Genomic DNA, 14,359 nt, shown 5'->3' on the forward strand with positions numbered 1-14,359 from the left:
CTGAGTTTTCGCAACGTCACTCGAAACTTTTTACAGAACCACAAAAGCCAGAACCACGATACTATTGTAATAGAAATATTAAGAAACTACCAACACTTATGATGTTTGATGAATATACATACATATATTAATTTCTTGATGGAAATGATTTTGTGAACTCTTTCCCTGAAACCTAACTGACCATAGCCAGGAGCAGGGTGAATGCAAGATGTGAAAGAAATTGAAGTAGGTAAGACAGAAGAGCAGATGGGATGACAATGACGGTTGGTTGCTGAAAAAAAAAACTGAAGACAGTAATAAAAGAGTCCGAAATCCACAACGCAGGTCCTCCGAAGACAAAACAGCACGTTACAAATATAAGAAATAGTTTCGAGTTTGAATCTTTCCAATCAAGATTAAACTTTTAGCATTCTATACCTCAACAAACGAAGCATTTCCGGTCACATGTTAATAGGAACTTTTGTTTAATGATCAAACTGGGGCTTCAATCGTTTTCTACTTAACCAGTGTCAGATTCGTGTTCAGCGCATCAAAATACTTAATATTAAGGTTTATACTGGTTAGAAAAATTTTTTTAAGAAATGTTTAGCGATTTTGTCACATACTGTGGGTGCTGGAGTAAAACCAATGACGGATTCGGGTACAGCACGTCAAAATACATGTAGTATTAGGCTTCGTGTAATTTCCAGGTCAGCAGACTTTTTTATTTTGTGTGTCTATGTAATTATTGTTTCACAAATTGTAGAGAGTTCACTCATGAAAAAAATGAAAAATAATATTTTATTTTCTTTTCTACAAGATAATTTTGAATGAACAAACATCATGAATATAGAGATGAATAGCTGCTTTAAAAAATGCAATAAAGAAAAAAAAGACTGTATAAAATTTAATAAGTAGGTTATATGCAATTTAATAAGTAGGTTATATATGTTAACAAAATTAAAGTTTTTGAATGATATTTGAAAATATCAACCAAATTATTCTTGGAAAAAAAAAGTGCGTTCTTCATTCGTGAAAGTTAAACTCGTTTTTTCTTTTACACTTGACCGTGAAACATACTAATTATATCGCAGTGTATAATGCCAAAATGCTTGACAAAACTTTAATGGCAGATTTTATATCATAAATTTATAAAAAAAGTTGTAAATGCCGATAATATTTCCTTTTCAAGATGTAAAATTAAAGAAGTTATATTTTACTTCAACTTGCGGGAAATTAGCTGTTTAACCAATGTCTATACATTGAATTATTAATTCCATTAATACATTATGCCACAAGAACTTTTCTATAAAATCATTAATGAAGATCTATATAAGACCTAATAGATAAATCATTAATTAAAAATATTTTGAAAGGAAAAAGAATCCGACCGAAAATTACTAAATCCACGCCCTAAGCTATTACCGTATATTCAAAAATAATTATAGCATAGGTACGCCTATGAATAATCAAAAACAAAAATTTAAAAAATACGATTTTTGTTAAACTTAACCATCCTATAACGAGTATATCTTAAAAACGAAGCATTCCCATGTACATTTTTATAGGAACTTTTTTTGTCGATTTATGATGTAGATATATTGTGGGATGATATTTATTTAAAAAAATAGAATTAAAAAAAATAGGTAGAGATTTAAGTAGGAACAATATGGGTCCATCCCTGTGGGCCATCCTAAAAGAATGAAAAGATTATCTAATTTTCTAATAAAAAATGGTCTCTATAAATGTGACCAGTATTTGCTAACCTATTTTAAATACTTCTATTTTTGTACATTACGTTAATTAATTACTTATCTCGATAGGTACTTCCCCGAAAAAAAAAAGGGAAATTAAATCAGATGTATTTTTGAACTACTGATTACCTACTTGTACTACTTGTAGACCGATGGTCTCTGACAATAATAAACATAACCTATAATTTTCTGCATATCGCGAATAGTGAACGTTTATGTTGTGGTTTACCGTAGTGTAAAAAAAAGATAAAGAAAAATGTCTTTAGCCGATGAATTATTAGCGGATTTGGAGGAAAATGATCAGGATGAATTTGGAGATGCCATGGAAACAGAGGAAGAAGAGCCCGAAAAAGAGGAAAAACCTGACATTATAAAAGATCTTATGGAAGTGGATACCGCACAAGTAACGTCAGTACGAGAATTATGTAAATTAAGAGATTCCCATAAATTGAGAGATATTATGAGACAGATTGACAGCTATGGTACGAAAGTTAGGAAAGCTGCAGAAATTATAGGACCTGTTGAAGCAGATCCCGAATACCAGCTAATCGTAGAAGCCAACAACATTGCTCAGGACGTAGATAATGAAATAGGTATATGATATTATTTGTTTTTAAAAAATGTTTGCATTACATTGTTTAACTTTTTCAGTTGCTGTTCATAAATTTGTCAGAGATAAATACCAAAAAAGATTTCCTGAATTGGAGTCACTAGTCGTTAGTCCTTTAGAATATGTGAGAACAGTTAAAGAACTAGGAAATGATTTAGATCAGGCCAAGAATAATGAAATATTACAACAGTTTCTCACACAAGCTACTATTATGGTTGTATCAGTAACTGCTTCTACAACCCAGGGGTAAGCATTAATTAAGATTTTTGTATCAAACAGGCATTTTTTATGATTAATTTTATAGGACCATGCTGACAAAATTTGAAAAAGAGCAAATTGACGAAGGTTGTGACATGGCAATGGAATTAAATAACTTTAAATTAAAGATATATGAATATGTAGAAAGTCGCATGGCATTTATAGCACCAAACATATCAGTTATTCTTGGTGCTTCTATAGCAGCTAAGTTGATGGGAGTAGCAGGAGGATTAACAAGATTATCTAAAATACCAGCATGCAATGTATTACTTCTTGGTCAACAGAAGAAATCATTATCAGGATTTTCACAGACGACCATGTTGCCGCACACAGGATTTGTCTATTATTCTGAGATAGTACAAAATACTCCTCCGGTATGTCTGAGTCAAGAATAATAATTATATTTTTAATAATATTTGCCATCAATTTTCTTTTAGGATTTGAGAAGAAAAGCTGCAAGACTTGTGGCAACAAAATGCACCCTTGCTGCAAGAGTAGATGCTTGCCACGAAAGCGCCGATGGAAGAATTGGTAGAATGCTTAGAGACGAAATAGAACGTAAATTGGACAAGCTACAAGAACCGCCACCAGTTAAATTTGTTAAGCCTTTACCTAAACCTATAGATCAGCCCAAGAAGAAAAGAGGTGGTAAACGAGTTAGGAAAATGAAGGAAAGATATGCTATGACTGAATTTAGAAAACAAGCCAACAGAATGAATTTTGCAGATGTAAGTTTTAAACAAATATTTCTTTGTAAAGCAGATTTTTTTAAATTGGTGGTATTTTAGATTGAAGATGATGCCTATCAAGAGGATTTAGGCTATTCAAGAGGCACCATAGGAAAAGCTGGTACAGGCAGAATTCGATTGCCTCAAGTTGATGAAAAAACTAAAGTTAGGATATCGAAAACTTTACAGAAAAACCTCCAGAAGCAACAAATTTGGGGAGGTAGTACAACAGTGAAAAAGCAAATATCTGGAACTGCTTCTAGTGTGGCTTTCACACCACTTCAGGTAAAGCGAGCAAAATTGTTTTCCTATTCACAATTTAAAGAACAGTACTTTATTTATTTCATACTTACAAAATATCAAGAAAACCAATTCCAAATAATCTTTTTCCATTCCCCTTTAAAAATTTAATACATGTTTAATTTTTTTTTTAATTTATGCTGAAAAAAGTACCTAAAATATTTAATTTCGATTTACCATGTCAAATAATATAGTTTGTGAAAATTCCAGTTTATAATTATTCAGTAGAGCAAAAAAGTGAATTGTAGATTAATATTAACTATTATTGGCTACTGCTGGAGCTGTCCACTTAGCAATAAAACAAAACATCAAAACGTCCAATGTATATGTAACGAAAATTCTTAATTTTAAAGCTTCCACCAAATATGCCGTCATTTTCCCATATATTATTTTGAGGCATTTTAATGAAGCATGATAAAAAAAGTAATTACTGCATTTATTTGTGTATGTAAATCAGCAATTTTACTGTCGTAAATTGAATGTCGGAAACAATTTTTGGTAATTTTAATACAGAGCCTTCATAACAACAATGCACGACTGGTACTGATAACAAAAATTCCCTAAGTTTTGACTTCACCAATATTAATGATTCGTTTCCAATGAACAATGACAAACCGTTATGTCTACACTCGAGATAATGCGATCGTTAATTGGTGTAGTTTTTCACATTCTATTCAACCAATCAGCGATTGCATTATCTCGAGTGTAGACGTACCGGTTTGTCATTGTTCATTGGAAAAGAATCGTTAATATTGGTAAAGACAAGATATAGGGAATTTTCCGTACTAATACCAATCGTGCATTGCTTGGTTCCGTAAGCTCGGCGGTCATGCGGCTTGTAAACATTTATGAAGGCCCTGTATGTACCAAACTGCTGGACAAAGTAGTGTAACTTTAAACAACTGCCTCAGCTAGCCAGTAGTGTATATATCTGATCAGAAACTACGACATATATCGATGTCAGATTTCACCTTTTTGATTTGTATACATATTTCTTCATGATATTACACAGAAATTTAACAATTAAGACAAAGACACCCTACCAACAGTAAATACAAATAGTTTGGTAAAACTTTATGTTTTACATCTACGCAAGTCCAAACAGCGCTGCACTATAAAAAATCTATTTGAATTCAAGTAAAATGTGATACTTCACATAGAAAGCTGCTGTATTACAAACATCTTGTATTCACAATCAAAATATATGTAAAAGTATAGGTGACATATTCGGACAGTCGTTTCTCCAAATTAACCGTTTGTCTTCTGCCCACCTAACGCCCTGTTACTGTATCACATCAAGCCGATTGATATTATATAGCGAACCTAAACTAGTAGATCAGTATCAGAGGTATTGACACTGAGATTCACAAATTAAACGTTAAAAAATTTGTAATAAATATTTTTTATTAAACATTTGGACGATTAAAAAAAATTCAAGTTTATCAGATTAGTATTTTTATTTTTTATTATGCAAATTTTATAAAACAGCAAAAATTATTATTTTAAAACAAAAATTAGTCTACTTTGTTCCATTTGTAGAAACAGAACCGTATCGATCAAATCGTACAAACCAACATTATATGTTTTTTTGCTTATATACTTCGAACTATCAGCACAGTTTATTCAGTTGAATTAAACGTGCGATCAATGACACTTTAAAAATGTCTACCCAGCAGCGGTGAAAGTAATAGCATTGAACAATAAAAGGGAAAATTGTACAAAATGGTGCAAGAATTGGTTTTTGATAAGGATGATTTCTCATATCAATTTATTAAACAAATTAATGTTAGAATCAGGAGACTGGTACAATTGTTTGCGTTGCCTACATATAAGCATTTCTCTTGACACATTTTTGCCCAGTTTTTTAAGTTTGTTTACTAATCCTTCATATACCGCATTCTTCATACGTGGATCTTTTGATTTAATTACTTAGATATGGAAAATTTTTATACAAATCTCAGAATTCTTTAGAATTCATCCTTGTGGTCGGTGTACCTATTTGCTACGCACTGAGTGGAACAAACAGAACACACACACTGCAATCCGGGAATGTGCACTCCTGTTTGTATGTTTAGAAAATTGAACCAATACAGATTTTACACCATAGTTAAACCATACCGCTTTTCTCTTTAGCCACCCCTAAAAAACTGGCACCGACTTAGAGATCTTTTAATATCTCATGAGCCGCGAAATGCGCGAAAGGCGTGGCGTATCCCCATAATTCTTCTAATAAACACGTTGTGAAAACATTGACTCAGAATTAGACCACGTGCCTCATTACAACTAGAAATGAACTAAGGCGCTCGGGCATCAATAAAGTCAACTGACGAACGTTCGTTATATATATTTTTATTGTTTAAATTAAAATAATAAAGAATCAATAATAAAGAATTTTATTATGATATTTGTAATCGGATCAAAGACTTGTTTACGCTAGAGCTCGAGAGAGACTGTGAATAATAAGCGTAATGTTTTTAGGACGTAGAATAATTTAGGCGGCGGTCGGAATTATGTTTCTGCGCATATGAAGGTCAAAGCTCATAAGATTTTAAAACATCTCTACCTTGTTTAGTTGACACAAAAAGTCGGTAATTGAAACTAGAACTTTTAGATATACAGTGTGTTTCACTTAAAGTCGGAACACCTCCATATTTAGGATGGCATTGGCCAATTTCCAAAATTCTTTTTTTTATATGGTACTACTCAAAAAGGCCTACTTTTTGATATGTCAACTTTTCTACGGCCTCATTAAGAAAAGACCCTCAAAAATTAAAAAACATATTAAGTATTTTTTTAAGAAATGGATAGCATTTTCGATTTGATCCCACCTCAAAACCTAAATACAAAGTTTCATTATTATAGCTATTACAGGGTGTTCACAAAATAGGTGCAAATTTCAATGAATGCAGTGTCCTGTATTAACAGTGGAAAATATTTAAAGGTATTTTTTCATAATTTTAATTAATTTTTCCATGCATTTCCATTGATTTCACTCATACAGGAACCTCACAATAAGAGCCAAATTATATATTTTTTTATTATACCAGAAATGACACATCAAAATAAAATTTAATATTACTGTTTTCTATTAGTCCACTGTTTAATTCGTCTTCTCTTATTTCTAATAACTCTGCTCAACTGCTGTGGTGTTATTTGTCGACACGCTCGTCTAATTCTATTACATAAATCTTCTGGGGTCTTACGCATACACTTTATTTTTCAAATATAAAAAGAAATCAAGCGGTGTCAAGTCTGGATCTCTTGATGGCCACTCAACTAACGGACTGTTGTGACCTATCCATTTTCTTGAGAAATTCTCATTAAAAAAAATCTACGAATTGAACAGTGCATACAAAATGGTGGTGGGTTAATAGAAAAGGTAATATTTAAATATTATTTCGTTATGAAACTCATTTCTGATACAATAAAAAAAATATATAATTTGGCTATCATATTGTGAGCATCCTGTATGAATGAAATCAATGGAACTGCATGGATATATTACCTACTAGACCTTTTTGAGTACTATCACATAAAAAATAGAATTTTGGAAATCAGCTAACACCATACTAAGTACGGAGGTGTTCTGACTTTAAGTGAGACACACTGTACTTATATATATATATTTTTTTTGTAGGGTTTGGAGATAGTAAATCCACAAGCTGCCGAAGTGAAGGTGAACGAAGCCAACGCAAAGTATTTCTCAAATACTTCAGGATTTTTAAAGTTGGATAAAAAATAAGGTTTTTGAAAATGTAGAACTTTCTTAATCTTTATTGTCGAAAAAAAACAAATTAAATGACAAAAAAATTAAAGAAAATCTTGTTCATTGTGGATGTTGTAGAGCAAATTGTATCATCCCTAAAGTTACTTTAGAGTGACAAAAAATATTTGTAACAGAATATAGTACATAAATAAAATTTATTTAAAATAACATAAATAATAAATTCAATCATGGACTTTTGTTGCTTTGTAAATAAAAATGGTTGGGAGTTCTAAAAAAAAAAACAAGAACAAAATCAAATTTAATGTTTAGGAATTTATTTTATTTATATAATGAAATTGTAAAAACAATGTAATAAAAAAATTGATGAAACAACAACTGTACTCTAAACACATTTTTTACTCATTCTTTGATTTCTTCCCTTCATCCTCCTTCAAATGCAAAAACACCATTGAGAAAATAAATACTCCGAACATCATAGAGAATGCCGCGGTATAATATGGGTAAGCGCTTGTAATGAACCTTTCGTACTGGGTATGTTGCAGTGGACGGACAGACACTTGCGTAGTACTGAAAAGTCTCGTGTAACCGACTCTGTCATAGTCAACTTTGAACTGGTAGACACCGTACACATCTGGTATCTTGAATTTAGCCTCGTACTCTCCTGATGGTTTTCTCTGTAGGGTTGTACGGATGAACGGGTCGATTCTCACAAATTCAAGTTGGATGTCATTGGCATTAAATGGTTTCCACTTACCATCTTGGAAAATGTCGATTTCAATGGTGTACACCTAAAAAATGTTTTGAAGTTCTGTTACTATTCCGTCTCTAGACAAAATAAACAGATAAGACAACAACAAAATTAAACACTTTTTTCAAAATTCCCTGCATAAGAAATTTAAAAAAGTAACATATTTTTACTCATATTCAATATCTCCATATTTTAATATTTTTACTTTTATTCATTGTATCATACTCACTACATCATCCATGATAGTGTAGGCTTGGGGTGGTTTATCTTCCCCTGCTTTGTGATGTTTTACAGATCTCACCCTTAACTGACCATGTTCCTTAAACACCCATTGGCTAATGGCAATAGCTACATCTTCATTACCAGACACCGTAATTAATTCGCCTCCCTAAAATTATTAGTTTTTTATTTAAATATGTAGTAAGTTCAAATTATTCACACTCATAATCCAGTTCCAAAATTGTAGGCAATGAGTCATAAATAAATCTGTTGGCGCATGTGATAAATGATATTATTTTTATTTTCTCTTGCCTTTAAATAAAGTGGTTTCAAAACTACATACTCCCAGTATTTTGACAAAAAAAAACCAAATATGTAGTATTTTAAATATAAAACAGTATTTTGTAGTTGAAATACTTTAAAAAAGTATTTTGTATTTTAATATGCCAAGTATTTAAAATACCCAAAATACCGGCCAAAAACAAATACTTTTTGCCTGTTACGATTGGCGACTGATACAACACATGCTAAAAAAATTATGCACCTACACGCCTGGCTATAGCGTATTTTACTCTGCATTCTGCAATGTGCATTGTGTTATTGCTATTCTGTCCACTACCTTTTAGTCACTACCGTCACTTGTCAAGTCAGTAGTCAATCATCAAAATTTAAAATTAATTTCTTTTCAATCATTAGGGGGTATTCTAAGAAAAACTAATAAAAAATTATGAGCGACTTAAATAGTCTGCATCTCAGTAATCCAAATGGAAACGATTATTTCCAAAATATATAATCTAGTTTTTTTTAAACTTGAAATCGGGCTTGCCTTGCACATACAATATATATTTTTTAAGTCGTATCTTAAGAATTTCAGATTTAATATTTCACAAAAATATTTTAAATACTGTTGATGAATATTTTCAATATATTTAATATTCAACATACCTCAAATACTATTTTAATTACTAAGTAATTTATATTTAAAATACTTTGCGAAAGAAGTATTTTGTTGTTAAGTATTTTAAAATACTTTAGTACTAGTATTTTGTAATGTAATTTGTATTTTAAATACATTTTGAAAGTATTTTGCCCAACTCTGAGTGGCTCCCAACCAATGGTCGGAGGACCACAGGTGATCCACGATACTGAGTACAGCAAAATAATATTAAATAATCTGGAGCGTCAATTGAGGTGTTACGCAAAAATTGTATGGAAAATAAACGAGTAGTTTTACAAAGTATACATTCACAAACACATACACAACCATAAGCATAATACAACTTAAAAATTAGCCAAACTGCAGAGTGATGGTACTTGCAAAGACACTTTTAGTTCAGATATAAACCTGAAGAAGTTTTGCCGCAAGAAAACTTTCTTATCTGAAGCTGCGTGAAACTGCTTTAAGATTTTTGGTGATATTTTCCACAACTTTTCTTTATGAAAAAGGATTCTCAACATACTTTAACAAAAAATTGAAACAGGAACTGGTTGAACACAGGCGACGATATGTGCGTAGCATTAAGCAGCAACATCAACCTCAGAATTTCTCTACTAGTGAAGCAAATGCAAGCTCAGAAATCTCATTAATAAATGTTTTTAAGTCCTAATAATAGTTTGTTACATTTTTAAGAATGTTTGTGTATTGTTTCGCAATAAAATTTTAAAATGAAATTGTGTTTTTGTAATTATACAGGGTATTACAAATTAGTAGGTCAAGCAGTTAACCACATATTCTTTGTACCAAAATAATGGGAATTTTCAAAATACAGGGTGAAAAAATGATTTTTATTGATAACTCCGGTAATTGTAGATATTTATTTGAAATTTAACACATATTTTGATATTAAGTCGGCACACTTTTTGTGTAATTTTGTTTTAAAATCTCAAAGCGCGAAAGGAGGGGAGGGGGGTTGCAGTACCCATGGACCCTCTATTTTTTTTGAGTATTTTGAAAATGGTGCTCCAAAATGAAAAGTGACATAAGAAAAGTCTCATTATTTTAGTTCAAAGAATATGTGGTTACCGGTTTAACCTACTAATTTGTAACACCCTGTATAACACATGGCCCTGAAAAGCCAAATTTTGATTTAGTGGTCCGCCATCTTTCAAAAGTTGGGAACTACTGCTTTATATCATATTGGCAGTTGACATTCTGAAAATATATTTTTCATTCTGTTCGCCGCTTTTATTAAATTTATCCCAGCAAATTGCAACAAAACAATATATCTGTCCAGAATATGAACTGTAAAGTTAGTGAAGTGTTTAAGTAATTTTTTATAAGCCAAATTTATTATTTATTTTATTATCTCCCTCTGTTTCCGTCATCAATACGTGTTTCACTCTTACTTGAAAAAATGGATGATAGTGGCAATTACGGAGATTGAAAATTCACTTGATGAACTGTGATTTGTAGAAATATGTTGACGGTTCTAAAACTATTCCAAAACTAACCCCAGACTGAACAAACAGGTTATGGTGGTTATTGTTTCTGGTGTGAAGACCTTTCATGCTGATATTCGAAATTTAAAGAAGGGAAAATAAGTTTAAGATTGACTCAACAAAAGTTATGATAAGTATTTTTACATAGTGCCACATAGCTAAAGAAGGTCTAAGGTGTTTTGGTGATCAGATTTCCTGAGTGCATAATCTCCTACCGAGCTAAAGTGGATTGGCCACCACGACCTTGTGATTTGAGACCAGTAAACTTATTCCTTAGGGGCTACATTATAGGAAAAGTCCAGATAGTTATTGTAGAAAGATGTGCCATCAGGTGATACACATTTGGTATTTTTCAATGATGTTTGTATTTTTAGCAGTTTTAGTGGTTTTCTGTTTTTGTATCACCTTACTGTTACAATCACCTTACTGTTACAGCACTATGTAAGTGGTTTTCACAGGAACCACTTGTTCAATTAGCGAAAACATAAAAAAAAAGTAAGAAAGAAGTGTATGTATAAAAATATACCTATGTCTTGTTAAATATTTAATACCAATGTCGGTGTAAAGGAGAATCTAGTTTTCCCCAAAATCAACATATCTGTTTGTTATTCTAAAGGGTGTTAATGCTCAAATTTCACAGACGTATTCTATTGATGAAAATGATTGCCTAGAGTTACAAGGCGTTAAACTTTTAAAAACTTCTTTAACNTAGTTGGCGACGGCGACGTCTATAACAAGCACTCGCGTATAACGAGCAAATTTTGCGTTCCCGTGAATGCTCGCTATAACCGAGTTTTACTGTATATTTAATAATGTTTGGATCTCTAAAATGATACTTATGCTCTTGGAATCGCTTTTCCCACACGTCTACATGTTGAGAATGAGTCACTGCCTATTATTTTAGGCTTGAAGTATAGACATAACAGGTTAAAAATAATATTGATGAGGAAATTTGGATGTATGTTTCAATGTGAATAGGATTTTATAACTTACTTGTGCCTTTTGTACAGAAGACGTGAAGAATTCGTCTGAAAAGAACAACAGAGATCCACTAAATACAACCCTAGCATTGTTCCTGGCTTGTAAACCTGCAATAAGGACTGTGTCTTTTCCAACAGCATGTGGATACTACAAAAATAAAAGAATAAACTTAAAAATAGAACATAACTGAAAAATATTTTAATTTACCTCTTTAATTGGCTGATCAGGATTATAACTGTAAGCAGTACTGTCACCAGTCAAAAGTGGAAGTACAAGAGGATTTTCAGCATCAACTAGAATGCCAGTCCCTTGATAAAGCAATACAGATGTGTCTTTTTTGTTTCCAACTATTACAGGGGCATCAATAAGATTGTCTGAGGATATTACAAGTTTAGTGTGTTGACCTTCATCTGTCACATCGTAGTTCAGATGATCGATTACAAAAGCACCTTCTTCATCCACCTGGTTCGAAAGAAGAATATTCAGTAACATACAATATATTCCTTATTCAAATTTAAAAATATATCTATATTTATTACCTCAAAGCCACATTCAGATGCTAATTCTCTAAGGACGTCTCCTGTGACACTACTACCGGCAACTAAAACATTGCCCCCGTCATCAATAAACTGTGTGATGGTTTCTACATTCAAAGTTCCACCAAATTCTTCTACTGTCGGAGCAAATACAATTAAGTTCTTGTACAAATATTCCCCATATCTTGACAAAACTAATGAGGAATCATCAGCTATTTTAAAAGTTAAAGTGTATCCTCTTTCTGTAAAGATGAAAAAACATAAGCATTTGCCGACAACTTAACCTTTTTATAAATGCATACCTTGAAGAGATCTAAAGAAAATAGAATGCGTTTCTTTAATAACTTGATTATCTAATAATACTAGGGTAGGCCCTTGTGCATACGAGGCACTTATTATAGACAAAATTAAAATTATTAACACATACATTTTAATTTTTAAATTCACAATAAACACGTCACCAAACCACCACCCGCAGTCTACACCATAGAACGTGAAAGCATAGATAAGAAATAATGATGGGAGATTTCGAGTGAAAAATCGAGTGGTACTCGATTATTGAGATCACTCGAGATATCTCGAGATGTTTACTCCCACCACTCGAGTGATTATTACCCTACGGTTGCACCCCAAAATGTTAGTGCATACTGCAAATAGTCACTGATTGCGTAACCTTTTTTTTAGAATAAAACGAAAAAAAGTGGTTAGGTTTTAAAGTGCGTGAGCTTTTTTTTTTTTTTAGCTACGCTTATAAGTAATATATGACTAATACAAACATATTTGTGCGCCGCTGGGATGAAAACGACCAATATCTCGTATCTCGAGTGATCACTCGATTATTAGAAGTACTCGATTACCGATAACTCGATTATTAAAATTGGTCGATTATGTCCATCACTAATAAGAAAAGAACAAATACAAATACCAAAGACAACTCTGCAAATACCTGACAGTGGACACGAAATATGTTGACGGTTCTAAAACTACTCCAAAACTAACCCCAGACTGAACAAACAGGTTATGGTGGTTATTGTTTCTGGTGTGAAGACCTTTCATGCTGATATTCGAAATTTAAAGAAGGGAAAATAAGTTTAAGATTGACTCAACAAAATTTATGATAAGTATTTTTACATAGTGCCACATAGCTAAAGAAGGTCTAAGGTGTTTTGGTGATCAGATTTCCTGAGTGCATAATCTCCTACCGAGCTAAAGTGGATTGGCCACCACGACCTTGTGATTTGAGACCAGTAAACTTATTCCTTAGGGGCTACATTATAGGAAAAGTCCAGATAGTTATTGTAGAAAGATGTGCCATCAGGTGATACACATTTGGTATTTTTCAATGATGTTCGTATTTTTAGCAGTTTTAGTGGTTTTCTGTTTTTGTATCACCTTACTGTTACAATCACCTTACTGTTACAGCACTATGTAAGTGGTTTTCACAGGAACCACTTGTTCAATTAGCGAAAACATAAAAAAAAAGTAAGAAAGAAGTGTATGTATAAAAATATACCTATGTCTTGTTAAATATTTAATACCAATGTCGGTGTAAAGGAGAATCTAGTTTTCCCCAAAATCAACATATCTGTTTGTTATTCTAAAGGGTGTTAATGCTCAAATTTCACAGACGTATTCTATTGATGAAAATGATTGCCTAGAGTTACAAGGCGTTAAACTTTTAAAAACTTCTTTAACACTTACACATTGTAATTCCATAAAGTAACAGATAATTTTGGCACTTCTAAAAACTTACACATTTTAACTTCAGTTTTTACAAGACTTTTTCAACCCGAATTGTTCAGGAATTCTGAAGATACGTTCAAATTAAAAAAATATGGCAGATCTTTTTTTTTCTAACATAGGTACCCTGCCCATCTAGTAACTATGCCACTGTATATTTTAAAGTCATTTATCCACGCAAAAATAAAAAATATGCTCCAAATTGTATTACATGATCTGTTTTGGAATTTAAGTTATAGAAACAATTTCAAGAATGCATGAAACTATTAAATAATTACTCTCATCAGTAGAATATCTTGATGAAGTTCCATCAAACCTGTCACTAAGTACAGTTGAACTC

At 32.0% G+C, this 14,359-nt stretch overlaps 2 protein-coding genes across 2 annotated transcripts; one reads left to right on the top strand and one right to left on the bottom strand.

Moving 5' to 3' along the window:
* The first annotated feature begins 1,891 nt into the window (after nucleotides 1-1,891).
* Nucleotides 1,892-7,581, top strand: LOC108908082 (U4/U6 small nuclear ribonucleoprotein Prp31). The gene is made up of 6 exons (XM_018711996.1): nucleotides 1,892-2,326; nucleotides 2,385-2,589; nucleotides 2,648-2,975; nucleotides 3,039-3,329; nucleotides 3,390-3,614; nucleotides 7,267-7,581. The coding sequence occupies exons 1-6, from the start codon at nucleotides 1,990-1,992 to the stop codon at nucleotides 7,369-7,371; spliced, it is 1,491 nt and encodes a 496-aa protein (XP_018567512.1). The 5' UTR covers nucleotides 1,892-1,989; the 3' UTR covers nucleotides 7,372-7,581.
* A 92-nt stretch (nucleotides 7,582-7,673) lies between these two features.
* LOC108908081 (dolichyl-diphosphooligosaccharide--protein glycosyltransferase 48 kDa subunit) lies at nucleotides 7,674-12,757 on the bottom strand. Its single transcript, XM_018711995.2, has 6 exons — nucleotides 12,582-12,757; nucleotides 12,283-12,521; nucleotides 11,951-12,205; nucleotides 11,756-11,890; nucleotides 8,334-8,492; nucleotides 7,674-8,144 (listed from the first exon to the last, which is right to left on the bottom strand). Exons 1-6 carry the CDS (start codon nucleotides 12,706-12,708, stop codon nucleotides 7,752-7,754), a joined length of 1,308 nt encoding a protein of 435 aa, XP_018567511.1. The 5' UTR covers nucleotides 12,709-12,757; the 3' UTR covers nucleotides 7,674-7,751.
* Between the last annotated feature and the right edge of the window lie 1,602 nt (nucleotides 12,758-14,359).

The sequence above is a fragment of the Anoplophora glabripennis genome, unplaced genomic scaffold (assembly GCF_000390285.2).
Source record: "Anoplophora glabripennis isolate ALB-LARVAE unplaced genomic scaffold, Agla_2.0 scaffold229, whole genome shotgun sequence".
Lineage (NCBI taxonomy): Eukaryota > Metazoa > Arthropoda > Insecta > Coleoptera > Cerambycidae > Anoplophora > Anoplophora glabripennis.